At 42.9% G+C, this 27,362-nt stretch overlaps 1 protein-coding gene and 1 long non-coding RNA gene across 2 annotated transcripts; both read left to right on the top strand.

The window, feature by feature from the left end:
- The first annotated feature begins 137 nt into the window (after positions 1-137).
- On the top strand, positions 138-3,835 carry LOC140992256 (uncharacterized). Its single transcript, XR_012178015.1, has 2 exons — positions 138-311; positions 1,477-3,835. It is a non-coding gene; the product is annotated as an uncharacterized lncRNA (long non-coding RNA).
- A 4,922-nt stretch (positions 3,836-8,757) lies between these two features.
- On the top strand, positions 8,758-26,928 carry LOC141000986 (protein NLRC3-like; the record flags this gene model as incomplete). Its single annotated transcript, XM_073471891.1, has 8 exons — positions 8,758-8,879; positions 10,602-10,787; positions 11,843-12,024; positions 13,710-15,513; positions 16,536-16,709; positions 20,212-20,385; positions 24,843-25,016; positions 26,805-26,928. Coding segments are annotated over exons 1-8 (2,940 nt in total), but the record flags the coding sequence as incomplete, so codon positions are not given.
- Between the last annotated feature and the right edge of the window lie 434 nt (positions 26,929-27,362).

The raw sequence follows: 27,362 nt of genomic DNA on the forward strand, positions 1-27,362 counted from the left end.
ATAATCTCTATTTTAACTTTCAGACAATAACAAATATATTCAGAATCGTCTTTTTACAACATTTTAATGAAGCTTTGTGACGTTTATACTGACTGAATATTTAAATTGTGACGTTTCATCATTTATTCTTTATTCAGGTTGGAGAGCTGCAGTTTGTCAGAGATCAGCTGTGCTTCTCTGGCCTCAGCTCTGAAGTCCAACCCCTCCCATCTGAGACAGCTGGACCTGAGTGACAACTACCTGCAGGATTCAGACGTGAAGCTGCTGTCTGAACTTGTGGAGAGTCCAAACTGTCGACTGGAGACTCTGAGGTCAGTAGAGAGTTGGAGTCAGTCCATGCTGGTTTCAGCAGTATTGTAATAAACACAGTCAGTATCAGAGTAAAGATCCAGCATTTCCTGCTTTCCTCAGTGAAGCTGTGAGAGGAGAACGGTGACAGGCTTCAGGATTGGACAGAAAGAGATAGAGGGGGAACAGTCAGCCAATCAGAGGAGCCAGAAGCTTGTTGTGATCGTGTGTTTGAGTTGAAGTGAAGACGACTGTTGTTGTTGTGTTCATGTGTACAGGAAGTAAAGCTGGATCACAGCTGACAGCATCACAGGATGTGTAGAGACAGTGTCCTCATCCATCAAACTGTTGTAGCATCAAATCTCTGTTCTCTCATTTCAACACTGAACAACTGATCAGTCCATCTTTGTCACAGCTCTCAGGTCTACGGTGGCCCTGAAGGTCAAAACACAACAACATCCCACAAAACATCAAACTGTCACCAGAGACTCTGGTTCTGTCCAATAACAAACAAGAACGCCGTCCCACCTTTTCCATAATCTGAAGTGTGGTTGTGTTTTGACCTTCAGGGCCACCGTACAGATCGCTCTGACTGAAGCCTGCACATCACTGACTCTTATTTCAGAGAACCGCGGTTACATTTAGTAACCATGTGGTCTCCTCACAGACCAGAACCTCTGCTGAAGTCCAGTAACCACAGCTGGTGTTGACTGTTCAGTCTCTGTGTGAACATGTAGGAGCTTTAACATCAAATATTTATCTGTCCGTCTGTCTTTAGTTTTATCCAGATGTTTTTACAACAGACTCCATATTTACATGTTTGTAATATTTAAAGCAGATGAAATGTTCAGGTGTGACTGAGACTCTGGTTTTTAACAGCAGTGAATCATCATCAGAGTGTTTCTGCAGTGATGATGCGTTCAGGGACTCTGAGCAGTTTATTTCACTGTGTGCTTGAGTGAAACCTGCAGAGTAAACACACTTGATGTGTCTGCAGGTCTGTGAGCTTCACTCCAACACGTTAACATGAGCTGGAAGGAAGCTGGCTACGCTACACAGCCGCTCCACTTGTGGTCTGAACAGGACTGAAGTCCTGCTGGTCTTTATATCACTGACTGACAGCTGATGGAGGGAGTCTCTGTAGACACTCATGTATCACTTCTGCTGTCTCTCTGCTTCTCTCATCAGGTGGGAATCGTTGTGATCTCTGTCAGAGTGAGTGGTGAGAAAGGTGGAGGTGTTGAGAGGATCAGCTGTGTCCTGATGATCCAGAGAGGTTGAAGCAGCACCATCAGCTGGTGGGTGGAGAGGCTCTGACTGGGCGGAGAGGAGAGCTTCATCCAGCAGTGACTGACGGACCAATCGCAACACGTGGAGATGATGTCAGTGCTGCAGTGTGAACTGCTCTGAGATCAGCTCCACTGTCCAGTCCAGCATCGTCCCTGTTTCCTCTGGATGTTGTAGGGACACATGTCCCTCGCCTCTGCTTTTAATTGAGGCTTTGTCTTCTGAAAGGCAAACACTCCTCTACAGATATGAGCTCTCCTCTTCACCTGGCAGGGAGGACGTTGTTGTCTTTACAATAAAACCGTCGAATAGATGATTCCCAGGAGACCATCTGTCCTTATTTACAACTCTACACACCATTTGTCCTCTTTCCCCCTCAAGACAGAAACACTCCTTTCCTTCAGGTCCATCGAGGTTCATCATCAAATGAATCCACTCTCCAGACATCAGGAGGAACAGACAATCTTGTGTTATAGTTTCATGTCTTTGCAGTTGTGTTAGATTAACAAAGTGCTGACAATTGTTCTCTGCTGATCTAATTAAAACACACACACACATTCCCACAGTGAAGGTCTGGTGACGCCCACCTTCTTGGAGTAATCTTGGTTGACAGCTTAATAATTTATAGTTGTGTTGTTCTTATCTTTTGCGCTCCACTGTGAAGTTCTCTACACTTCTCCAGACTTCAACACGGTTCTGAACAGCTATTAATCCAGAACCTCATCTTCTGAATTTTAACAGATTATTAAACAGGCAGAAAAGTTATTAAAACTGATTTTTCTTACACTTCCCTACGATTAAGATTGAGTGAGATGAATGTAATGTGTAAAAACGCCCTGTGGTGAGTCCTGGTGTGATCGGGACAAACTGTTCAATCATGTCGTTAATACGTTTGGATTATTACCAGTGAATGTCTCTGATGTGCCCTGTTTAACAAGTATCAAGCTGGAACTAAAAGAAATATGAGTGGTGACTTCTACTGTATAATCAAGTGTGTTTAGATGTTCTGATCCAGTTTTAATTCCTTTGTGGATGTTAAAGTGGTTTTAATAATGACATATGATTTGGTGTTGGACAAAGTCCACATATGAAGCCGTGGTGACATTCTGGGGAAGGTGAAGCGGTTTAGCAACGTTTCAAACTCTAGTTTAGTTTGAGTCCGTTCCTGTGAAGTTTCCCACTTGTTATCTCCTCTGAGACAAACAGCGGCCGCCCTGCCCCCAGGCCCGCCGCCACTCGAGACTACAAAACAGAGACATCACTTCTCTGCTCGCTCCAAACTTTAACTCTCTTCTCTCTCCAAACTCTTCTCTTCTTTAATGTTTCCGCTCTTTACTTTGAGACTCGCTTCAAGACAGCGATCTCTGCACAAAGTGCTCACGTGTTCATTTTTCTCACTTTTATATTTATGGCTGTATTGATTCATCTCTTAAGTACTTCAACTTACATTAAGTTTCTACCAGAACCAAGTTCTGTTTTAATTTGTTTTATGCAGTTAAGTATCGTAACCTGATTAAGAGGAAGTGAACTTAATTTAAAGGTGACATATTATGCTCATTTCTGCTTGTTGACATGGTTCCTTGATGTCTAAATGGAATGATAGTAACATGCTTTGGTCGAAAAAACTGAAGGATTGAGCACAGCAGGGTTGTTTACACACCAGTTTCACAGCCCTGTTTTAAGCAGCCGGTTTGAGTGCCTTTCCCTTTAATGCTAATGAGCTGCTGCGTGCGCCGCCCACCTCTTCCTGCCGCGCGGAAGACGTGAGGACGGCATCGCGTGACCATGACAACGAGCTATACACATTTGCGAAGCGACTTTTCTGTGTCCATGCCTGCATATGACTGATAGTAGCACAGCAGACATGTAGCAGCTAACCCCTGTCTCCGGCTCCAAGACAAAGCAGTGATTGCTTTACTGCAGGTGACGTGCAGGTCACTGTCCTTTAGCACAACATGCTAATGAATTAACGTTGCTCACCGTCCGCGAACAACTGAGACATTTCACCCCGTCTCCTCTGCGTGTTCACGGCCGAGCAGTGGTTCACCGGCCGGTTAGAAGCGATAAAATCTCAATATCCTAATTCATTTTCTCAATTCACTGTCATGTTTTAAAAGAGTGCTGATATGACAAATTAACGTTTGGTTAATTAACGTTTTCACGAGTGTCTAGTTATATTTTTAAACTGGGACAACAGCACGTGTTTGTGTTTTCATGTCCAACTGCTGTTGTTTCTATCAATAAAACATATTATACTTGTGACAGACTTTTCATTTTGAATATTATGGACTTTTGGAGGAAAGTGTGCTCATTCATTTATAGGCCAAATATAAATGGCTATTTAATGATGTTTGTCTTAAATCCAGCTGCATTACAGCAGGTAAAGCACATCCTGACAGCTTGAGTATCACTGTCAGATACTGTTCCCCCTCTGTTCAGTATGAAAGGACGCTCACACATCTTTCAAACTCATGCTGCTGACTTCTTTCCCCACAACAGATAAGTCCTGTGATTTCCAGGCTGACCATTACATTTGTCCATTTACAGCCCAAAGTTTTTCAACTCCAGCGATGTCTCATTCGGGGTTCTCGTGTGCAAACTGAGCTTTAATTGGGATGTTGGGTTTATCCAATCAGCTCCTCTAAGAGACGCACTGACATGACGTCACAAGGTCACGATCAGCTGCTGTTCGTTGCCTATCTAGTTTACACACTCTGATATAATAACTTGCAGTCCTCATTTACATTTTCTTCAATGGCTGAAAGTCCCCCCAAGTAGCAAGTGCTGAAGCACCATCTTAAAACACTATTATCCCCCAAGCTAATATTGGTGAAGGAATTAACATTGATGTTTACATTATAACACAAATGTTCACATGTTTCTGCACTACAGATGTCCTGAGATGCCTGTGGACGCTGGGTCCGCTGAGCATGTGTTGGGAGGCCAAAGATGGAGGACAAGTTTGTACGTGCAGCAGCTGAAGGAAAGGAGCTTAAGAGACCAAAATAAGAAACTGATAAATGTGGATGTTTTCTTTACAAAGCCTATATGAACATGTTCATATTAATCATTTTGATGTTTGTGTTGATGTGTTAAATATTGCACATTTTGCCATTTGATTTTGTATTTATTGAATTTGAATAATAATTGTATGTTCTCAAAAGTAAGTATACACTATTTATGTTGTGTTTAATGTTATTAAAGTCTTTAATGCTTGTGTGAGCCTCCTTTCATATTGAACAGAGGGGGAACAACATCTGACAGTAATAATCCAAGCTGTCAGGAAGCGTTCCCCCTGTTTTAAATGGACAAATGTAATGGTCAGCCTGAAAATCACAGGACTTGGATACTGTTCCAGGCTTTCCAGGAAGAGAAACTGCATATCAGAAAGTGGCGTTGTGATCATTACCTCCGACAAAAATCAGTGTGCGGTTAGAAACACAGACTTGTTACCACAAACCTGTCTCAGCCTGTCAAACACAGAGCGTCTGAGACGGCAGAGTGACCTGTGCAGAGAGGTGCACTCCCTGGGCAGGTCATGGTGGGTTGTACATCCGACTGGAGCAGAGCTGATCTGGATAAGTTTGTTCATGTCTATCGACACAGACGTGATGATCCTGATCCACAGCTGGATCTGTACAGAGGCAGGATGTAAATGAACCCTCTGATATTACAACCTCCAGGCAGAACAAACGCCCAACTCACCGTGGCAGGTGAATAAGGACTCTCGGCAACTCGCAGACCGGTGTGCAAGCGAGAAGGAGTGACAGCGGGAGCGGCCAATCACAGAAGACAGGCAGAGCCAATCGAGGAGCTTGTGGGCGGTCCCAACTGAGGGAGCAGGCGTCAGCTTGAGCGGCCGTTTTCCGCTCGGTCCTAGTGCCTGACGGGTCTGTTTACTAGAGCGTAACGTTGTTTCTGGACGGTAAAAACTGCAGGGGACCAAAACGGCCTTTTGAAAAAGTGCCACGGTGAACAACATTCAGTGTTAATGCTCCCTACTGAAAATCAAGTCTGTGCACAGCCAGCAGGCAGTAGGTGTCATTAAGAGACACCTGAACATGGATCAATAATAATTAAACTCACTCACCTGTGATCACTTCAGGAAAAGTCAAAGCAGCCAGAAACACAGAAAGCATCAGCTTCATTACAGAAGCTTTAGTCCCACCAACATCTGTATGAAGTTGGTCCTCAGCAGCAGGGACGTGCACATGATTATAGAGGGGCAGGACTCAGAGTCAGAAAAGGGTCGTATGTGTGCGCGCACAGCATCACAACAAACACAATATGCAGATTCATGTAAAATTAATAAACAAAGTACTTATAGAAAGCTAACTACTCAGCCGTGTATCCTGTGTAGCTGTGTGATGAGCAATTGCCATTTCTTTTGTGTCAACGTGAGTTTATTCACATCATCATAATACTGAGGTCTGAAGACGTGCGAGTCAGCTGCAATTCTAAAAAGCAATAAAACACTGGTTTGTTATCAGGCTGTTTATTGCTGAAGATACAGACTTTAACACTGAACAGTGAAACATTGAACGCTGAAAAAAATACAAAAATAAATAATGGAAAAAAGTTAAATGTGAAAATCAGCGTCCCTCCTTCCTCCCTTACAGCAGGATGCACATTAACACAGCTTGCATAACAAAAATACAATCATGGGAGGGCAAGTGCAAACTAGAAATACAGGCTACACATCTGAAAATGTGACAAAACCAAGAAGTTACTACTGTGACTGCTACTGTGAATGTCAGCAGGAACAGCAATGTTGACAACAGCAAAGTCACAATGAACTCAACATCTGGAAGAAGTTTAAGATCTGTGGCAGGATAAACATCCTGCACAGACAGCGGTCAGATTAGATTATTCTCAACTCTCATTAACAAGCAGTCAGCTTAACGAGCACAAATGGGCTCTTTTCTGAAATATGACTCATATTTAAGCACGTTGAATGAGTGGAAGGCGACTTGTCAGTTGTGTTAAAGGATTTATAACTCACAAAGGTTCAAGTCGCTCCACCGTCATGTCACACACATGATTTAGGATAAATACAATCTAAGATATTTCTAATAATTAAACAATAATGTCATGTTTTGTAATATATTATAAAAAGATGCATGATCTGAGAGATTATCTTAAAACTGATGTAATTTTGATGCCTCAGCCGGGCAGATACCTGTGTCTGATGTGTGAGATGTGCAGGACACAGCCCAGCTACTGATCTTATAAAAAGGCAGGTTTGGCTGTTGAGGACCCAACACTCCTACATAATTTAATGTTCTTGATAAGATGCTGTTTGCTGAAGAATAAGTGCAGTGCAGAATATCTCTTCTATACATTTGATCTAAAATTAGAGACGTGAATGCCTCCAGCCTTTAATGTGGACCCCTTGGAAAAATCACTGCCCATCCCTGGTAAAGGGGCTTTACAGCAATTAGAAACTGAAGAACAGCAGGAGTAGTAAAGGCACCAATGCATTTCTTCAAGCCCTGAGGCTTTCGTGAATGTCAGACCAGCGACACCATCAGGCCATTTTCTGCAGAGCTGTGTGAGTCGTCGGTCGCCGAGGTCATCAGGGTTTCCTTTTCAGGACCGTTTGAATTCAGCTCCGCTTCTCGGCCCGTCGGTCCTCATTAATATTGTAAATATTAAAATTCTGAGTTTGAATTTCTTCTACAAAACGACACAGTGCTGCTTCCTGTGTCAACAGAGGCAGAGACAGAGATGAGTGAGCAGTGTGAGCTGAGCACAACTAAGAGCAGAGACGTGTTTCTGCAGCAGCAGACGCGTCACTGGCACCAGAATAACCTCAAAACCAAACACAGCCAACATCTCTATAAAGTGTCAGCTGTGCTCTCTGATGCTTCATTACTCATTTCTGCTGAAGCAAAGATGTGTTGCTCAGTTCAAGTGACACATGTGATCAGTGTCACTGTATTGATCCAACCTCTCCAGCTGCTTCAGACAGACATCTACTGATCTGCACAGACAGTGAATGAGCTCTGATCACTGCAGCCACACAGCGCCACCTGCTGGTCAACCAGGGAATTACACCATCTGAACGTGAGGCAGGAAACACACACACACAGGAAGTCAACACAAAAATGCTCCAACACAAGAGAAAAGTGAGATTCACTCAGACTAATAACAAAACAAACATCATAAAACAAAACAGCTGAATCTCTGAACAACAGGGACGTCTACTCGCCAGTGACGTCACAACGAGCCGACCGCTCAAAACACGTATTTATTACAGAACAAACATCAAAGAGTTCAGATGTATTTCTTACAGTCCGTTATATTTATTGGATCAGCTCAGAATATTTTCTACATGTAAATAAATACGTTATTGGACCAGTTAGACTCCATGTAGCGCTGCAGCGGCTCAGCCAATGGCAGACTGTTGCTGGGACAAAAACACACATAGCAACGGGTCATTTAGCCAATTAGCGTCGTCACATTCGATAAGCTTGGGACGCTGCCGTTAAGTATCCTAGCAACCAGAAACAAGCGTCTGAAATCGAGATGGCGGCGTCAAGTAGACAAGAACAAGAGCACACAGGGCTTCAGCTGCCCACAGACTCTGTAAAGTGTCTCTTGCTGAACCCTTTCGAAAGGAGAACTTTAGGGGGAAACTTCGTGTTAAAGAACTTGGACCTGAGAAGCCCGGTCTGAGTTTAACACAGCAGACGCATGAGAAAGGTAAAGTGTCCCAGAGGAGCCTCTCTCTGAATCGGTGCGACAGGAAGGCTCGGCTAACTGGATGTAGCTTTGCAAATGCAGTATTCTGCTTCCCGTGTTTACTTCTTAAAATGCCGGGGACAGATACTACATGGACTGTAACAGGAGCTAGAGACCTAAAACTTTTGTCAGAGCCGATTAAAAAACATGAATGCTCGAAGGTTCACATGAACAACGCTGTCAAGCTAGCCGTGCTAGGCGGGACTAGCATAGCTGCTAGCTGGATGAAGGACACAGGACTGCGGTGAGAAAACACAATGAAGAGGTGGACATGAACACACACATTTTATCCAAGATCACTGATTGTGTGAAATTGTGTGGAGCTTGTGAGCTGGCATTGCGAGGCCACGATGAGACAGCATCCTCCGACAGAAAACTACTCTTCCTGAGGGACAACGGGGGAAACTAATCGCCCAGGTCTGTGACGGAGCTGCCGTGATGAGAGGAGCCACAGGTGGCGGCAGCGCGAGGTTCAACACGTTTACGGGAGAGTCCACTACTACACTGTTACCTCATCAGCTGAACCTGATGATGCAGCAGCACCATCCCACATCACCAAGGTCTGCACACACACACACACACACACACACACACATACAAGTCAAAGTCAGTCAAACGGTTGATTTCTAAAGGGCCATTAAATAATTACTGTTTATCCCTAAAACAATGGTGTCTTTTGGGTCATTGGGACAGTCACCGAAAGCTTCTGGCACACAGCCCAGCCTAGAATATTTTTCACCAGCCGCCACTGCATGACTGTCTGAATATGTCTGTTTTTTATTGATTTCTTTTATTGGACAGTTTTTATCAGACAACAATGTGAATACTCTTCATATGCTTTGTCAAGGTTTTCTTCTTTCTATAATATTTCCCAGTTTTGGTTTAGTAATTGATGTTTTAAAGCGTTCATTGACTCCTCTGTCCTGACTCGTCTGTGCTCCAGTTTAATGTCCTGCTTTTCCTTCTTGTCGTCACTGTCACACACTGTAAACACTGGTAGCTGCTCACTGACATCACTGATCAGTAATCCACTTATTGCATTGTTGTCTGTGACATCAGTAAATATGTTGTCTATCAGTGTGGCTAAAGGGTAGAGTCACAAAGTGGCCTGGACTACGATGAGACAGGGTTAGGGTTTTCTGTGAAACATCTGCTAAGATATCTGAAAGGCTCAGTTGAAAATGAATTGTGTTACAGGAAATGTGACGATGAGAAACTTGGGCTACGAGCACAGTGACGCAGACTGGGCTGCTGATGTAACTGACAGTTACTACTCAAATGTGCCACCAGAGGGAGAATCACTTTCCCTGCAGTTGCAACACGTGTAATATAAGTTAATCAATATAGAGTTTATTATTTCATGTTGATAGTGTTTGTGTGGCTGTGGTGGTTTAGTTAGTCTTTGACCTTTTAGATTTCAGCTCTTATAAAAGAAACCCTCTTTGTTTTCACTCAGGAACGCAGGAGTTTTACCTGTTTGGGTCATTGATTAATATTAAAATGTCAGTCAGCCACAGGCCCAGATGTTGTATGGTAGTAACACATCTGTATGTATTGTCTGTACATTTATATCTACATGTTGCTGTAAAAAAAAGCCTATTTGTTGAATTTCCTCTGTGGATTTCCAGAGTTTGTGACAGAGAGTGATTTCTAACTGAGGTGTGTTGTTTTTCCTTCAGAGAGCTGCAGATTCAAGATAACGAGGGTGTGGCTGCTATCACACACACACACACACACACACACACACGCACACACACACACACACACACACACACACACACACACAGACACACACACACAGACACACAGACACACACACACACACACACACACACACACACACACACAGATAAACTCACCTGACTTCCTATAAGGAGGGGGGGCAAAAGGTCAGTCAGACTCCATTTTGAGACGAAGAGCAGAAGGAGAGCAGCTGGAGTCTGAGGCAGGGTGAGTGTTAACAACACATTGTGATTATTTACTGTGACTTTACTTACTGTGAGTCAGTTTTCTCCCTGTGGACTGTGGAGGAAAGAAATGTTGGAGTGAACTCAACACTTTGATTCATCTGTGGACACAAAGTCCTGATTGGCTGAATAATCCTCTTTAAACCTCCAGTAACCAAAGAAAACAAGCACAGGTGTGAAGAAAAGTGACCAGGTGGACTTCTGGCTGCTTTTATTATACTGTATAATGTGTGTGTGAAGGGGAGAGACAGTGTGTGTTACTTCCTGCTCTCTCGGTCTTGTGCGACTCTTGAACAAACTTGTTTCCTGATTCTTGTGTCCTGAGCTCACAGCTACTGTTTCACCTCTCAGACTGACTTCAGAGCAGAAGATGAGTGTTTGTGTGAAGGAGGAGGAGGACAGAGCAGAGTCTCCAGTATCCAGCTGTCTGTCTATGAAGAGTGACCGGTCCAAACATCCTCCTCCAGACTTCAGTAATGAACCTGGACCATCAGACTCAAAGTAAGACACCTGATACTAACTCATTTATGTGACTTTGTTCTGTTCCCTCTCTCACTGCTGTGCTTTGTTCTGTTGATTTTGTATTTTTATATTCAAAATTCATGTAAAATGTATTTTCTACCTAAATCTAACAGACTTTTCACGGCTCATGTTCCTCTTACTATCTGTGGCAGCTGTCAGTCTCCTAAAAAGCTGTAATCTGATCTAAGAGGACAAACAGAAACTTTGAAAGCTCCTTTTCATCAACAGTAGCAGTAGTTTGTGTATTTAGAGCTTCTTAAATGACTTTGTCATCAGAGAGTTTCTCAAAGATTCATGAGATATCAATACAAACATGTTGGTGTTTGCAGAGTTCAGTCCAACAGACAGAGAGCAGAGTCTCCAGTATCCAGCTGTCTGTCTATGAAGAGTGACTGGTCCAAAGATCCTCCTCCATTCTTCAGTAATGAACCGGGACCATCAGACTCAAAGTAAGACACCTGATACTAACTCATTTATGTGACTTTGTTCTGTTCCCTCTCTCACTAACGTGTTTTGTTCATGTTGTGTTTGTATATTTCAACAACAATGTATTTGCTAACTAACTTTAACAAACCTTTTGGGACTCATGACAGAGAGATCATTCGTCCCATCGTCCTCTTAGTGCTGTCAGTCACGTAAAAAGCTGTAATCTGATCAAAGAGGACAAATAGAAATTGTTAAACTTCTTATTTATGGACAGGAGGAGTTTGCTCCCTCTATGAATTTGTAATTAGACTTTTTTTTAAAAAGTAATCTCATAGTTAAAAGTCATGTCATAGTTAAAGTCACGTCATCGTGGTCGACCTCAGTTATTGAGAACACTTTTAACTCCAGGTTCAAACTGACTAAACAGAAGAGTTGAAATAACACAAGCAGCCATTTTTATTCCAGACTGAAGCTGAATTCATCAGAAAAGTAAAGACAGTTTTACTGTCCTCTGTCAGCTGATCTGAGCTTCAACAGTGTCGACCAAATCTTGATATTTTTAGAAACAATCAACAAATGGTTTCAGTCCTAAAGAAATGTCTTCACAGAGAGAAGAAGAGGAGGCATGTTTCTGTGGAGGAGCAGCCGTCCTGCTGTGTTTCCTGTCAGGGCGTCCTGAAGGATCCAGTCTCTACCAGCTGTGGACACTGGTTCTGCAGACAGTGCATCACATCATACTGGGACCAGTCTGCTTCACCAGGACGCTCCTCCTGTCCCCAGTGTGGAGAAAGTAAGACTATATATCTGTCTGCTGATGTCTTCATGTCTGAACACACTACTTGTTGTTTTAATACATTTGTTATGTCTCACATTAACCAATCAGAGAGCTGCTTGTTCTCTGTATGCAGAGATGGAGATGGAGAAGTGTCAGACAGCAGCTTGAGACAAAACAGCACTTTAAACAACAGTCCACATTAGCTTTCCTGCTAACATCTCCTCCTCCTCTAACTTACAAACACACACCTCGTCCTGCAGATCCACTTGTTGAACAAGCCACCGAACAAACATCCAGTGAGGAAAAGTGCACTGCTAACATCTATTTTCAGGCTGCAGCAGATGCTAATTAGCTGCTCAGTGTCAGCACATTAAACAGCTTAAAATGTAACCTGCTTCATTACAATACGTTCATTTAGCTGACGTTTTTATCCAAAGAGACTGAAAATAACTGACTGAACCATGTGGATACAACATGAGTAGATCACATTCATCAATTATGCTAAAATGGTTCAAGAGCTACAACTAGAAGCAATAAGAGATCAAGAGAGAGATTGTTTTTATGGACCAAGGTGCCGTCTGAGCAGGAGAGTTTCAGTCTGAACAGGAGAGTTTCAGTCTGAACAGGAGAGTTTCAGTCTGAACAGGAGAGTTTTCAGTCTGAACAGGAGAGTTTCAGTCTGAACAGGAGAGTTTTCAGTCTGAACAGGAGAGTTTCAGTCTGAACAGGAGAGTTTCAGTCTGAACAGGAGAGTTTCAGTCTGAACAGGAGAGTTTTCAGTCTGAACAGGAGAGTTTTCAGTCTGAACAGGAGAGTTTTCAGTCTGAACAGGAGAGTTTTCAGTCTGAAGTTGTGTCGAGTTTCTTCTGTTCTGATGTCACTGGGGAGTTTGTGTCACTATTGTGGATCCAGGACATCAGACAGTCTGGATCTAGTTGAGCAGTAGCTGGTCCTCCCTTGTAGTGAGGGAATAACAAGCAGTCAGCAGCAGCAGAGTGTAGTGGACGGGCTGAGGTGCAGGTGGTGGTCATTTACAGGGGCCAACCTGAGATGTTGTCCCTCAAGCAAAGGAGTTGAGTTCAAGAAACAGTGCTGTGCATAGAGGTGAGCCCAACTAAATCTAGTTGGTACCGCCCCACCTCCGGCACCAGCACCTGTTCCTTCCCCCATGAGAGGAGACACTCCCTGTCCTGAGGACCAGTCTGGGATGCCAGGAATCAGCACACCTGCCTTCTTTTGCATGAGACTGGCACACACCCGACCCCAATGCCCGTCCCTGCTGGTAGTCAGCCCACAGGGTGGCGTCTCCATGTAGTCAAAGGCCAGACACCAGATATCCACCAGCGACCTCCACTCCCAGGTTGAGCTCCAGAAAGGTGCCCTGATGTCTCTTTCCTGGTTCAGGTGCTGCAGCACCTTTGTGGCTGATTCATAAAGGCTCTTTGAATCACTCTCAGTCCGGCTCCTCCTCTGGGGCTGATTAGCTGTGCGAGACCCTGCCAGGGGCTAATGCCCCCGACAACAGAGCTCCGAGGATCACAGGGACACACAAACCTCTCCACGACGTTAAGGTGGAGAGAAAGACAAAGAAAACAACAAACATGTTCTCATACTGATGTTTTTAACTTGTAATGAAAAAACCATTGACTGCTGATTGTCACGTTGTATTTTTTGTCTCCCACTTTTGTCTCTTTTTTCAGTGAATGTTGGTCTGCAGGAGGTTTTCCATGAACATAAGATCAGTCTGAGGAGGAGATGTGAACGTGTGACTGAAGGAAGTGATGAAACAGGAAGTGATGAAACAGGAAGTGGAACCCTCCTCAACAAGATCTACACTGAGCTCTACATCACAGAGGGACAGAGTGAAGAGGTTAATACCCAACATGAGGTGAGGCAGCTGGAGACAGTTTCCAAGAAGAAGACCTTCAGAGAAACTCCAATCAGGTGCTGCGACATCTTTAAAGCCTCACCTGACCAACAGAGACCCATCAGAGTGGTTCTGACCAACGGCGTCGCTGGCGTTGGAAAAACCTTCTCAGTGCTGAAGTTCACTCTGGACTGGGCAGAGGGCTCCGAAAACCAAGATGTCAGTCTGCTGGTTGTGCTGTCGTTCAGGGAGCTGAACCTGATCAGAGATGAGCAGTACAGTCTTCTCAGGCTGCTCCATGTTTTCCATCCAACATTACAGAAGGTGACAGCAGAGAAGCTCGCTGTCTGTAAACTTCTGTTCATCTTTGACGGCCTGGATGAAAGCAGACTTTCACTGGATTTCAAGAACCATGAGGTCGTGTCTGATGTCACACAGGAGTCATCAGTCAGCGCGCTGCTGACAAACCTCATCGAGGGGAAGCTGCTTCCCTCGGCTCTCGTCTGGATAACTTCCCGACCTGCAGCAGCCAATCGGATCCCTCCTTCATGTGTCGACAGGGTAACAGAAGTACGAGGCTTCACTGACGCCCAGAAGGAGGAGTACTTCAGGAGGAGGTTCAGTGATGAAGATCTGTCCAGCAGAGTCATCTCACACATCAAGACCTCCAGGAGCCTCCACATCATGTGTCTGATCCCAGTCTTCTGCTGGATCACTGCTACAGTTCTGGACCACATGTTGACTACAGGCCAGAGAGGAGAGCTGCCCAAGACCCTGACTGACATGTACTCACACTTCCTGCTGGTCCAGACAAAGAGGAAGAAGCAGAAGTACGATGAGGGACGTGAGACGAGTCCACAGGAGCTGACGGAGGCTGACAGGGAAGTTCTTCTGAAGCTGGGGAGGCTGGCGTTTGAACATCTGGAGACAGGAAACATCATGTTCTACCAAGAAGACCTGGAGCGGTGTGGTCTTAATGTCACAGAGGCCTCGGTGTACTCAGGAGTTTGTACAGAGATCTTCAGAAGAGAGAGTGTGATCTTCCAGAAAACAGTCTACTGCTTTGTTCATCTGAGCATTCAGGAGTTTCTGGCTGCAGTCTACATGTTCCACTGTTACACCAACAGGAACACAAAGGTCCTGAAGGACTTCCTGAGAGGACAGAGTCCCTCAACCCTGGATGACTTCCTGAAGAGAGCCATGGAGAAATCCCTCAAAAGTAAGAATGGTCACCTGGACCTGTTTGTTCGCTTCCTTCATGGACTCTCTCTGACGTCCAACCAGAGACTCTTAGGAGGTCTGCTGGGTCGGACAGACAACAGGCCAGAAATCATCCAGAGAGCCATCAACAACCTGAAGTGGATGAACAGTGATGAGATCTCTCCTGACAGAAGCATCAACATCTTCCACTGTCTGATGGAGATGAACGACCACTCAGTCCATCAGGAGATCCAAGAGTTCCTGAAGTCAGAGAACAGATCAAAGAAGGAACTCTCTGAGATCCACTGCTCAGCTCTGGCCTACATGCTGCAGATGTCAGAGGAGGTTCTGGATGAGTTGGACACAGATAAATACAAAACATCAGACGCAGGAAAACAGAGACTGATTCCAGCTGTGAGGAACTGTAGAAAGGCTCGGTAAGTCCAGATGTGATGAACATTAAAAATCCTGGTAAAGCTGAAGCCTTCAGTATTAAAGACAAACACTTTACACACATGCGTTATATAAAACCTCAACACGATACATGTTTTCCTCAACAAGTATGAAACCTGCTGATTGAATCAATGATCATCACCAAGCTCAGAGATGAAATGACATGTAGTCGTCTACTTTCCAAAACATTTCCTTCAGCCAGGTGAACTCCACCTGAGACAAATGATCACCCATCAAATGATAATAACTCAATCTTTAGCACTAATTATACTATTGATGCAGTAGAAGACGCTGAATTAATTTAATGGGAGGTGAAAAGCAGACGGAGCGACAGAATAAAATGCATCAAAGAACAAAATCCACACAAACACATAACTGAGGTAAACACATACGAGTGCAGTTACAACCTACAGTGAATTTACATGAAGCTTCATGAATATAAATCAACTCAAATCTGACACGTTTACATTACAGTCATTTGGACACTTTGTCCTGAACATCAGTTTGGTTCATGTTGCTCAAGGACACTCAGGAGGTTCATTTATTGATTTATTTTCTTGATATAAGACTTTTAAAAGCAGTTACAAAGTGCTGTACACACATTAAACAGCAACACAACGAAAGAGTCACAAGAAAAAGCAAGTTTTACCCGACAATTACAAATATAAATATAAAGAGCACAGAATGAATCAAACAAACCAAAATCAAACATGAAGATAAAAACATCCACATCAGGGTTAAAAGCAGCTTTATTCAAGTGTGTTTTGGGGGCTGATATAAAACGGGGCAGCGATTCAGCCCCTCTGATCTCCTCAGGCAGGGAAAGTCTGGGGCCTCGTGGGCAGAAGGAGCTCAAGTTTCAAACTACAAACCTTGTGATCAATGACTGACCAGCTCAGGCCGACCAACTGACCCCCTGTGCTTTGTGATGCAACATGTATGAATCTGTTTTCACAATAAAGTCTCACATTTTATTGTTTTAATGTTCTTTTATCTGTAATCACAGATTTATTCTCTGTCGACTCTCAGAGAGTCACTGTGAAGTCGTGGCCTCAGCTCTGAAGTCCAACCCCTCCCATCTGACAGAACTGGACCTGAGTTACAACAAGCTGCAGGATTCAGGAGTGAAGCTTCTCTGTGCTGGACTGGAGAGTCCAAACTGTCGACTGGAGGTTCTGAGGTCAGTTCATGTGTTTCTGTGTAGATCTATAACATTTAAATCAGAACAGAAGTTTTACATTTCCTTCAGTTCACTTGTTTTCTGGGTTTGTCTGAGCTCAAATCACAACAACTCAGTTTAAAGTTTGACTGCAGATTATATATTTATATCACACACACACACACACACACACACACACACACACACACACACAGATACACAGAGATGTAAATCTCTGAAAAGAAAGTGTTGAATGTTTGAAAAAAGGATGTTGGATGATGTTTAAGTCACGTTGGACAGAAGACACCTCCTCTCATGTATTTATGTGCTCTTCATTGGATAACAGTGTCTCTTTATTTCAATGTTAAAGGATTATTACGTACCTTCTTCATGTATTCTTACTGTAGTTAAGTGCACTTAAAATAAATCACATGACAACTATGTCCCAATGATTTATAATAATATATAATTATTAATAAATATATAATAATAAAATTGTTGTTCTCACATGTTTAAAGCCATTTGAATATTTACTTTAAACCGGTTAATACTTTGAAAACATTATTCAAACTGTTTAAATCTTAGTTTTCATGTCATCAGCTCTGAAGGGGATTTGACCACATAGATTCTGTCCTGATTCACACTGAGCATCTTGTTCTGCTTCATATTTAAAACATATCTAATATAACATCAAACATTCAGCACTGTTTTATTCTCCATCAACCTCTTCATCATTGATTTGCACTTTTCCTTCTTGCTTCTGAAAGTAAAAACACAAACGTTGTGTTTTCTTCTGTCAGACAACAACAAACGTGTGTTTGTTCCAAACCTTTCTGATGATATGTGACGTCTGTACTGACTGAAACACTTCAGCTCAGGATGACTTTTATCTGAAAGCTCCTGTTGCTGAGAGAGTTGATCTTTGAGTCTCCAGTGGCGTATCCAGGACATTTTTACTGGGGTGGCCAAGATGGGACACAAAGCTAGTGTGTGGTGGCCGTGGCATCGCCGAGTTTAATACCACGTACGCAGCCGACCGCGGTTCGAATCCCGGCTGGACGTCCTTTGCTGCGTGTCACATCCCCTCTCTCTCCCATGATTTCCTGTCTCGTAACTGTCAAATAAAGGTGTCTATGCTGGTAAAAAATCTTTTTAAAAAGTCAGTTTTTATTCCATTTCCACCTCTCACAGTCCTCAGGAGCCTCTGGTTATTTAACATGTCTGTTTTTAATCAGTAATTATGTTCAGGATAGGGAACAGATTTTCTAAGAGCCATTTCCTTGGAGTGGATTAAAGTCCTCATCTCTTCACAAGTTAGATTAGGGAGCACAATTCAACTGCTCTTAACTCATCCTGTAGAATAACATGAATCAGTCATCAGCTCATCATCTGTGTCACCTGCACTGTTACCTGTGTTTGCTTTACTAATTGAGGCGCCATCTTGTGGTCACATAAAAACACAGCAATCCAGGCAACAGAACAAACCAACAACTGCAAATCAAAGCTTAATACTTAAAGACAGGCCTTATTAAAAAGTTTATCTGTGAGCAAAAGATGAACTAAGCTTGTAAGGAAGAAACAGAAATATGTGTTGTTCTTTACATGCTGAGTTTATGTTGTTATTTAGCTTAGATATCATTTGTTGGAGATACTGGAATTTGATTTTTTTGGTTTGTTCTTTGCCAGGTGTGTTTTTATTTAACCACAAGATGGCGCCTAAATTAGTAAAGCAAAGAAATGTAATTCAATCAATCAGTCAATCAATTAATTCACTTTGAAGTAATAGCTATAACTACAAACATCAAGCAGGATCTTTGTCAAACCGGGTGAGAATCAGTGTGTAAAATACAGGATGTTCGTGGGGCTCTGGAGGCCCTTAAATAACAGCTCTGACTCCATTAACATGTCAAAATAAAGGAGGTGTCAACAATGTGCCTCATTATGTCTATTTATAGTATCTTCAAAGGTTTATTTTTACATAACTACCGACATCTTCCATCACTTTTAATAACACAATTAACACATTTTGCATCTCAAGCATTTGTGGCATTTGAATGCAGTTTGCTCTGCCTCTGCCTGTTTAACGTCTCAAACATGTGAACTGTGAAGATGAGCTAACTGACACAAACAAAAAGTCCTTTATCTCCCAGAGAAAAGTCTTTAAACAGCCCTTAAATCACAGAGCAAGTAAATAAATCACAGCTTGTTCTTGTGTTACAGCTCCTTAAATCTGGACTGTCACACTATATTTCACACACTGGTTGGTCAAAAATATAACATCAGCTCTACTGAACACACACATCTGCAAAAACACCCTCAGTCTTCAGTCCAGAAAACAGCGTTTCATGTTTCATGGCGGTGTCCACATAACAATAAAAAAACAAAACGCTGACATTAAATGCTTAACTTGGTTTGCAGGCTGCTAAGCTAGGCTAGCTAGGCTAGCTTAGCAGCTAGTTCGTCTTTTAGCTGCTACTTAGTGCTAGATAAAGTTTTCCTACACATTCAGAGGGAACTAGGACACAACTAAACATTATATTACCTCTCAACCGACAGAGTTCAGCGTTGTTATCCAGCAGCTGACGTTGTCACTGGGACGTCCTCCTGTTTCATTAACGACCGGACCAGCAGCAGCAGCAGGTGCAGCTGCCGGGCTCATCTCTCATGGCTCACCTATCAGACCTGCATGGCCAAACGTCCGCTGAGCAGAAATCAGCTCTCACAGCCTCAGTACGACCATTACTGTGTTAGTTAAACATGTAAAACTGGCCCGTAACCAGCTGATCAGCTGTCATCAGTGATTGACAGCATTTCTCTTGTTTCTTGTGTTGACGAACTTCACCAACTACCTATCAGATCTGGGGCGGCCACAGGGGCGGCCAATGAGTGTTCAGGGGCGGCCAGTGAGTGTTCGGGGGCGGCCACAGGGGCGGCCAATGAGTGTTCAGGGGCGGCCAGTGAGTTTTCGGGGGCGGCCAATGAGTGTTCAGGGGCGGCCAATGAGTTTTCAGGGGCAGCCACCCCAGGCCACCCCTCAGAAGAGTCTCGTTCCCGACCCGTCAAATACTGACGCTTTGGGACGGCGGCCGACCCGACCTACAATCCCAAAGCGTCAGTATTTGACGAGTTGGAACGAGACTGAAAATTCAACTATCTTAATAACAGGAGCTTTAAATAGCAGAATCAAATGTTCCATCAGTTTCTGTGGGTTTTTATTTGGCTGCACAACATGAGTTTGTACAGATGGAGCCTCTGGTGGAGCTGCAGAGTTTAAGAGGTGACATCACTACGTCTTTATTGAAGCAGCAGCACGTTGTCATTAATATTAATGAGAGCTCTGTTTCACTTTGTGTGTTTGACAGTGTTGAACCTGCATCCTGTTGGGTTCAGGTGTTTGGAGCTTCATTTTCTAAACGTCTACATCCTGAACCTTCTTCAGCTCTGAACAGATTATTAAACACTGAATGATTTCAAGCAGGAACATTAAAGTCTTTTACACTGACATCATTTATTCTTTATTCAGATTGGAGTACTGCAGTTTGTCAGAGATCAGCTGTGCTTCTCTGGCCTCAGCTCTGAAGTCCAACCCCTCCCATCTGAGACAGCTGGAGCTGAGTGACAACAACCTGCAGGATTCAGGAGTGAAGCTTCTCTCTGCTGGACTGGAGAGTCCAAACTGTCGACTGGAGACTCTGGGGTCAGTTCATGTGTTTCTGTGTATCTATAAAATGTCATTAATTTACATGTTTTGCTCTCTCTCTCTCTCTTGCTCGACCACACACTCTCCACACACAGCACACGTGTGGTTGTTTATCTCAACAAGGAAACTAGCTTTACTTGAGAAAGGCTGCAGGCAGCGAGACAGAAGACTGCTGAAAGGCAGAAAGTGAAATGTTACTTCAGAGCGTGGAGGACGAGACGACTCTGGCTGTTCCCACTGACCAATCAGTGGTCTGCAGTGTGTTAGCTCCACCTTTTAGCGTGGGATCAGTGCATCAGTGAAGCTAAACGTGTTCATAGCTGTTTCAGACAGCCAAAGGTGGAGCCAAGAGCTGCTGGAGGCTCAACAATGGGTTAAATATGGAGGTAACTTCTCACATGTTCTCTCCTGGAAGACATTGGTAGTGTTTCACTCAGTTCATATTTCAAAGTGACAGAAATAGTTGTGTAACAAATGAAAAAGAGCTGAGAGAGAAGTTGAAACCTGGGCTCTGTCTCACCTGCACTCAGCTCACCAATCACAGAGTGAGGAAGGTGTTAATGTTTGTTTGTCACTTTTGTAAAGTGACAGAAGTTGTTGGACACAGACCCCCTAATCTGACATCAGAAAGGTGTGGCCCCCCGCAGAGATTTAAACCTCTGAAAAGAAAGTGTTGAATCTTTGAAAAAAGGAGGTTGGATGATGTTGAAGTCACGTTGGACAAAAGAAAATAAAAAAATTCAACACTGTTTTACTTTTATTCTCTATCAACGTCTTCATCATTAATTTGCACTTTTCCTTCTTGTTTCTGAAAATCAAAACACAAACGTTGTGTTTTCTTCTGTCAGACAACAACAAGCGTGTGTTTGTTCAGGGCTTAAAGTACGGCTGGGCGATATGGCCAAAACTGTTGTCACAATATGTTTTTTTTTATTGATCGATGTTGATAATTATCACGATATACAGTATATTTAACAATAATAATGTTGAATTGACAGCTTTAAGAGTATTTTCCTTAGGACAGAACCCAAAACAAACCAGAAGGTTAATTATGGTTTATAAAACACAATTATTTGTCAGAATGAACAGGTGACAAACATCCAACAGAACCAACCAAATCTCTTTATGTTAAACACTGAATAAATACAATGATGAATATGTTCAACAAATCGCCTGTTTCAAACGTGTCTCAAACATTTTAGAGGCAGTTTACTGAACTGAACATTGATTAAAGACAATAAAATCAAAAGGTAAAGTTGAGGATGGTTCTGCTGCTGTATTCTTTGACTATTGCACATTCTTGAGCTTGTTCAGTTCAGTTCAGCTTTAACGCCTCCTGTTCTGTCAGACCTGATGTGGTTCGGACGTGCGAGCAGACCACATATCAGCGGTGCATCTCCGAGCTGCTCCTCTAACTTTACCCTTCACTCTGCGTAGAGACGATTTTTCAACCGTGCTTATAGGCATCACATGTTTAGCGATACAGTACGTAACTGCGCTGGTTCTGTCTTTGTGTCGCCTCGGTTTCTGCTCATATGGGGTAATGGCTGAAAAAGCAGGAGCACCTGTTGGTTGAACTGAAGTTTGACTAGTAGCAGCAGCAGTGGGGCCGGGCTGGTGGCTAGTGGAGGGGAGGCTGGCGCTAGCATGACGGCGCTAACTCATGCTTTCGGAGTACTGTTTGGGACGGTACCTGCTGAGATGATGGAAGAGGTTGGTGGTGTTTCCAGTTCTGCTGAGGACTGGTCGCCAACACATTTTGCACCTAATGCTGGTCTGTCCCTTTTCCAAATAACCGAAGTGGTATGACCTTTCTTCGGTACAATTTCTTCGTCTTTCGCAGTTTCCTCGCGCTCGGTGTCGCTAGTCGGACCGCTCATTGTCTCGGTCACCGTCATTCTGAGTAGTTGTGAGTGGGAGGGGCCGGAAACATGCATCTGTTTCTCTGCTGTGCGATTGGCTGTTGATGTAGTGTTTTCTGGGTGAAGGAAAACGGACTCAAAAATAACTATCGAAAATAAATGTCATAAATTTATCATCGTTATGGTGGAAAATTTTATCATGAAAATGATCGAGATCGTTTTATCGCCCAGCCCCAGCTTAAAGTGTTCCTGCACCGTGCCGGATTTCCCATGTGGGTGTTTGGCTGCAGGAAAAAAAATTGTCCTATATTTTAAAAAAAAAGTCTTTATCACTTTCGAGTTCATGAGTTCATCTGCCAATGATATGAGAGGAACACAACTCTCCCTCTCTCAAACTAACATTATTAGCCAATCAGAAGTAGAATAGGACGGGTCTTGGAAAAATGTGCTTCAACTGAGTCCTGTGCTGCACAGATGCCCGAGCAGTGACGTCACGTAGGAGAGTAGCATGGAGAGTCAGTTCATGAAGCCTGGGGAAGATGCCCTCCTAATTGATAAAGGATTAAAAATAAATGGCGCTGGGTGTGGATAGAAGAAATAGGGAAAGACGGTAAACCTTTCTGTAGCTGGTGCAAGAAGTTAAGAGAAGCAGCTGCTTCTGCACTTTGTGCTCGAGATGCTAATAAATGCAACTAGCGGTAAAACAGTGCTACCACGTCAGGAATCAGACTCCGCCCACAGAGCAGCTGTTCGTGCTCTCCAACACACAACACGATTACCGGGAGCAACAACCACAGCTGACGTACCGGCATCAATGACTGACCGTGTGTGTGACTTGAAAATACGCGTGTGCACGTTCATCGCAGAACACGATTTGTCTTTCAAGCTCTCCCAACCCCTGGTAAATGTATGCAAGAAAAAAGCTGAAGACAAAATTGCTCTGACAAAACTGTCTTTCTGTAATCAGCATGCCAGCTATTTGAACACACGGGATAACACCAGAGTTTAAGAGACGTGTTTTCTGCAAAAGGGAAGAGTTCTGACTCAAACCCACTGAAAAAAGGAAGAAATGCATCACTGTGTTTGTGTATTTTCTCTTTTCTATTTATTTCCCAACATTTAAGTTACCAGTTCTTGGAGCATTTTAATGTTTTGGTTTTCTTAATTGAATAATTATTTTATTGATATATTTTCTGTTTTCTATTAATTTCCTAGTATTTAATTTACCATTATTTTCTTTTGAACAAAGCAATTTTGGAAATGTTGCAATATAGAATTACAGTATTATCTACATTCACTGTTGCACTTTAACTGTTTGTAGATTGTTTTTCAAAATAAATGGTGCATGTGGTACGGAAGCGTGTTGCATTCACTTGGAAAAAAAATCTGTTTTTTCTGAATAATTCTTTTCTGTTTTTCGTGGTAATTTTTTTTCTGAATTATCGAGATACTTAGATCTCCCGCGAACCTCCAACCTGCAAGTGACTCCCATGGACCTATAGTGACTCCTGCACACACACACACACCCCAATGCATCATCTTGTATCCGTGGAGCATGCCGTATCTGTCCAACTGATCCTGGAGAAACATTGCTGTGTCTAGCAGATCTGAATGGGCTTTCCTTCTGAACATCTGCAAAGTCCTCAGGTGCCTGCGTAAAGTCGACAAACTAATGGTAATACCATCTACATGACTTACAGACAGGACTCTCCCAGTGTCGTAACCCAGATCAAAGTAAAACTTGATTAAACTAAACAAGCCGGTCATGTTTGTTTCCATTAAATCGAGCTCTCAATAAAGGAATGAATGCGTCTATTGTTTCAAATGCTGTTAAAAGCATTGAAAAAACTGTTAAAATTAGAATGTGAATGCAATACGCTTCTGTATAATGGTGCATATTCCTTTTCCATATACCCTCAACTGAATGGTTGCCAATCAGATCTTATTCTTCCAATGCCTGACTGAATTTCACATACGCTTATAACATTGTCACCTTGTGATTGTGGGTCATCTTGTAACCTGTCAACGACAAAGCTTAGCAGCAAAACTTGCTATCAAAAGGCCCACCATAATCTGCACTCACTTCCATGTGATGTTTTTTTTCTTTGACCCTGCTTATGTATCCACGTCAAATACTGACGCTTTGGGACGGCGGCCGACCCGACCTACAATCCCAAAGCGTCAGTATTTGACGAGTTGGAACGAGACTGAAAATTCAACTATCTCAATAACAGGAGCTTTAAATAGCAGAATCAAATGTTCCATCAGTTTCTGTGGGTTTTTATTTGGCTGCACAACATGAGTTTGTACAGATGGAGCCTCTGGTGGAGCTGCAGAGTTTAAGAGGTGACATCACTACGTCTTTATTGAAGCAGCAGCACGTTGTCATTAATATTAATGAGAGCTCTGTTTCACTTTGTGTGTTTGACAGTGTTGAACCTGCATCCTGTTGGGTTCAGGTGTTTGGAGCTTCATTTTCTAAACGTCTACGTCCTGAACCTTCTTCAGCTCTGAACAGATTATTAAACACTGAATGATTTCAAGCAGGAACATTAAAGTCTTTTAAACTGACATCATTTATTCTTTATTCAGATTGAGGGGCTGCAGTTTGTCAGAGATCAGCTGTGCTTCTCTGGCCTCAGCTCTGAAGTCCAACCCCTCCCATCTGAGACAGCTGGAGCTGAGTGGAAACTACCTGCAGGATTCAGGAGTGAAGCTTCTCTGTGCTGGACTGGAGAGTCCAAACTGTCGACTGGAGACTCTGGGGTCAGTTCATGTGTTTCTGTGTATCTATAAAATGTCATTAATTAACATGTTTTGCTCTCTCTCTCTCTCTCTCTCTTGCTCGACCACACACTCTCCACACACAGCACACGTGTGGTTGTTTATCTCAACAAGGAAACTAGCTTTACTTGAGAAAGGCTGCAGGCAGCGAGACAGAAGACTGCTGAAAGGCAGAAAGTGAAATGTTACTTCAGAGCGTGGAGGACGAGACGACTCTGGCTGTTCCCACTGACCAATCAGTGGTCTGCAGTGTGTTAGCTCCACCTTTTAGCGTGGGATCAGTGCATCAGTGAAGCTAAACGTGTTCATAGCTGTTTCAGACAGCCAAAGGTGGAGCCAAGAGCTGCTGGAGGCTCAACAATGGGTTAAATATGGAGGTAACTTCTCACATGTTCTCTCCTGGAAGACATTGGTAGTGTTTCACTCAGTTCATATTTCAAAGTGACAGAAATAGTTGTGTAACAAATGAAAAAGAGCTGAGAAAGAAGTTGAAACCTGGGCTCTGTCTCACCTGCACTCAGCTCACCAATCACAGAGTGAGGAAGGTGTTAATGTTTGTTTGTCACTTTTGTAAAGTGACAGAAGTTGTTGGACACAGACCCCCTAATCTGACATCAGAAAGGTGTGGCCCCCCGCAGAGATTTAAACCTCTGAAAAGAAAGTGTTGAATCTCTGAAAAAAGGAGGTTGGATGATGTTGAAGTCACGTTGGACAGAAGACACATGAGTGTGATGTAATCTCTGATTCAACACACTGCACGTGTTGAATGTGTGAAACTCTGAAGACAAACTTTAATAACATGAAAATATTACACTGCTGATGAATTATAAGTGCGACACAATTATCTCACACATACTGTTGTTGTTCTCACATGTTTAAATCCATTTGAATATTTACTTTAAACCGGTTAATACTTTGAAAACATTATTCAAACTGTTTAAATCTTAGTTTTCATGTCATCAGCTCTGAAGGGGATTTGACCACATAGATTCTGTCCTGATTCACATTGAGCATCTTGTTCTGCTTCATATTTAAAACATATCTAATATAACATCAAACATTCAGCACTGATTTATTCTCCATCAACCTCTTCATCATTGATTTGCACTTTTCCTTCTTGCTTCTGAAAGTAAAAACACAAACGTTGTGTTTTCTTCTGTCAGACAACAACAAACGTGTGTTTGTTCCAAACCTTTCTGATGATATGTGACGTCTGTACTGACTGAAACACTTCAGCTCAGGATGACTTTTATCTGAAAGCTCCTGTTGCTGAGAGAGTTGATCTTTGAGTCTCGTTCCCGACCCGTCAAATACTGACGCTTTGGGACGGCGGCCGACCCGACCTACAATCCCAAAGCGTCAGTATTTGACGAGTTGGAACGAGACTGAAAGTTCAACCATCTTAATAACAGGAGCTTTAAATAGCAGAATCAAATGTTCCATCAGTTTCTGTGGGTTTTTATTTGGCTGCACAACATGAGTTTGTACAGATGGAGCCTCTGGTGGAGCTGCAGAGTTTAAGAGGTGACATCACTACGTCTTTATTGAAGCAGCAGCACGTTGTCATTAATATTAATGAGAGCTCTGTTTCACTTTGTGTGTTTGACAGTGTTGAACCTGCATCCTGTTGGGTTCAGGTGTTTGGAGCTTCATTTTCTAAACGTCTACATCCTGAACCTTCTTCAGCTCTGAACAGATTATTAAACACTGAATGATTTCAAGCAGGAACATTAAAGTCTTTTAAACTGACATCATTTATTCTTTATTCAGATTGAGGAGCTGCAGGTTGTCAGAGATCAGCTGTGCTTCTCTGGCCTCAGCTCTGAAGTCCAACCCCTCCCATCTGAGACAGCTGGAGTTGAGTAACAACGAGCTGCAGGATTCAGGAGTGAAGCTTCTCTGTGCTGTACTGGAGAGTCCAAACTGTCGACTGGAGGTTCTGAGGTCAGACACCATCTTTTACTTCTGTGCTCAGATGAATATGATGTGAAAGTTGTGTTGACACTAAACTGCAGACATCAGCTGATATTATACTGATCCACACTGAGTATCTTAATGCTGAAGTCTGTTTTCTTCTTCTGTGGTTTAGTCCATTGACTGTGGCAGAGCAATGTTGAGCTGCACATTTAAAACCTTCATATAACAACATGAATAATTCACTCTGAACATCCTCAACTATTGATTTTCATCTCAGATTACAAATCATGTTTTTTTAAATGTTTTTTAAAGTGATGAGAAAAATACATACTACAATGAAAAGTTAAATAATCTCTATTTTAACTATCAGACAGTAACAAATATATTCAGAATCGTCTTTTTACAACATTT

The sequence above is a fragment of the Pagrus major genome, chromosome 1 (assembly GCF_040436345.1).
Source record: "Pagrus major chromosome 1, Pma_NU_1.0".
In the NCBI taxonomy this organism is placed as follows: domain Eukaryota; kingdom Metazoa; phylum Chordata; class Actinopteri; order Spariformes; family Sparidae; genus Pagrus; species Pagrus major.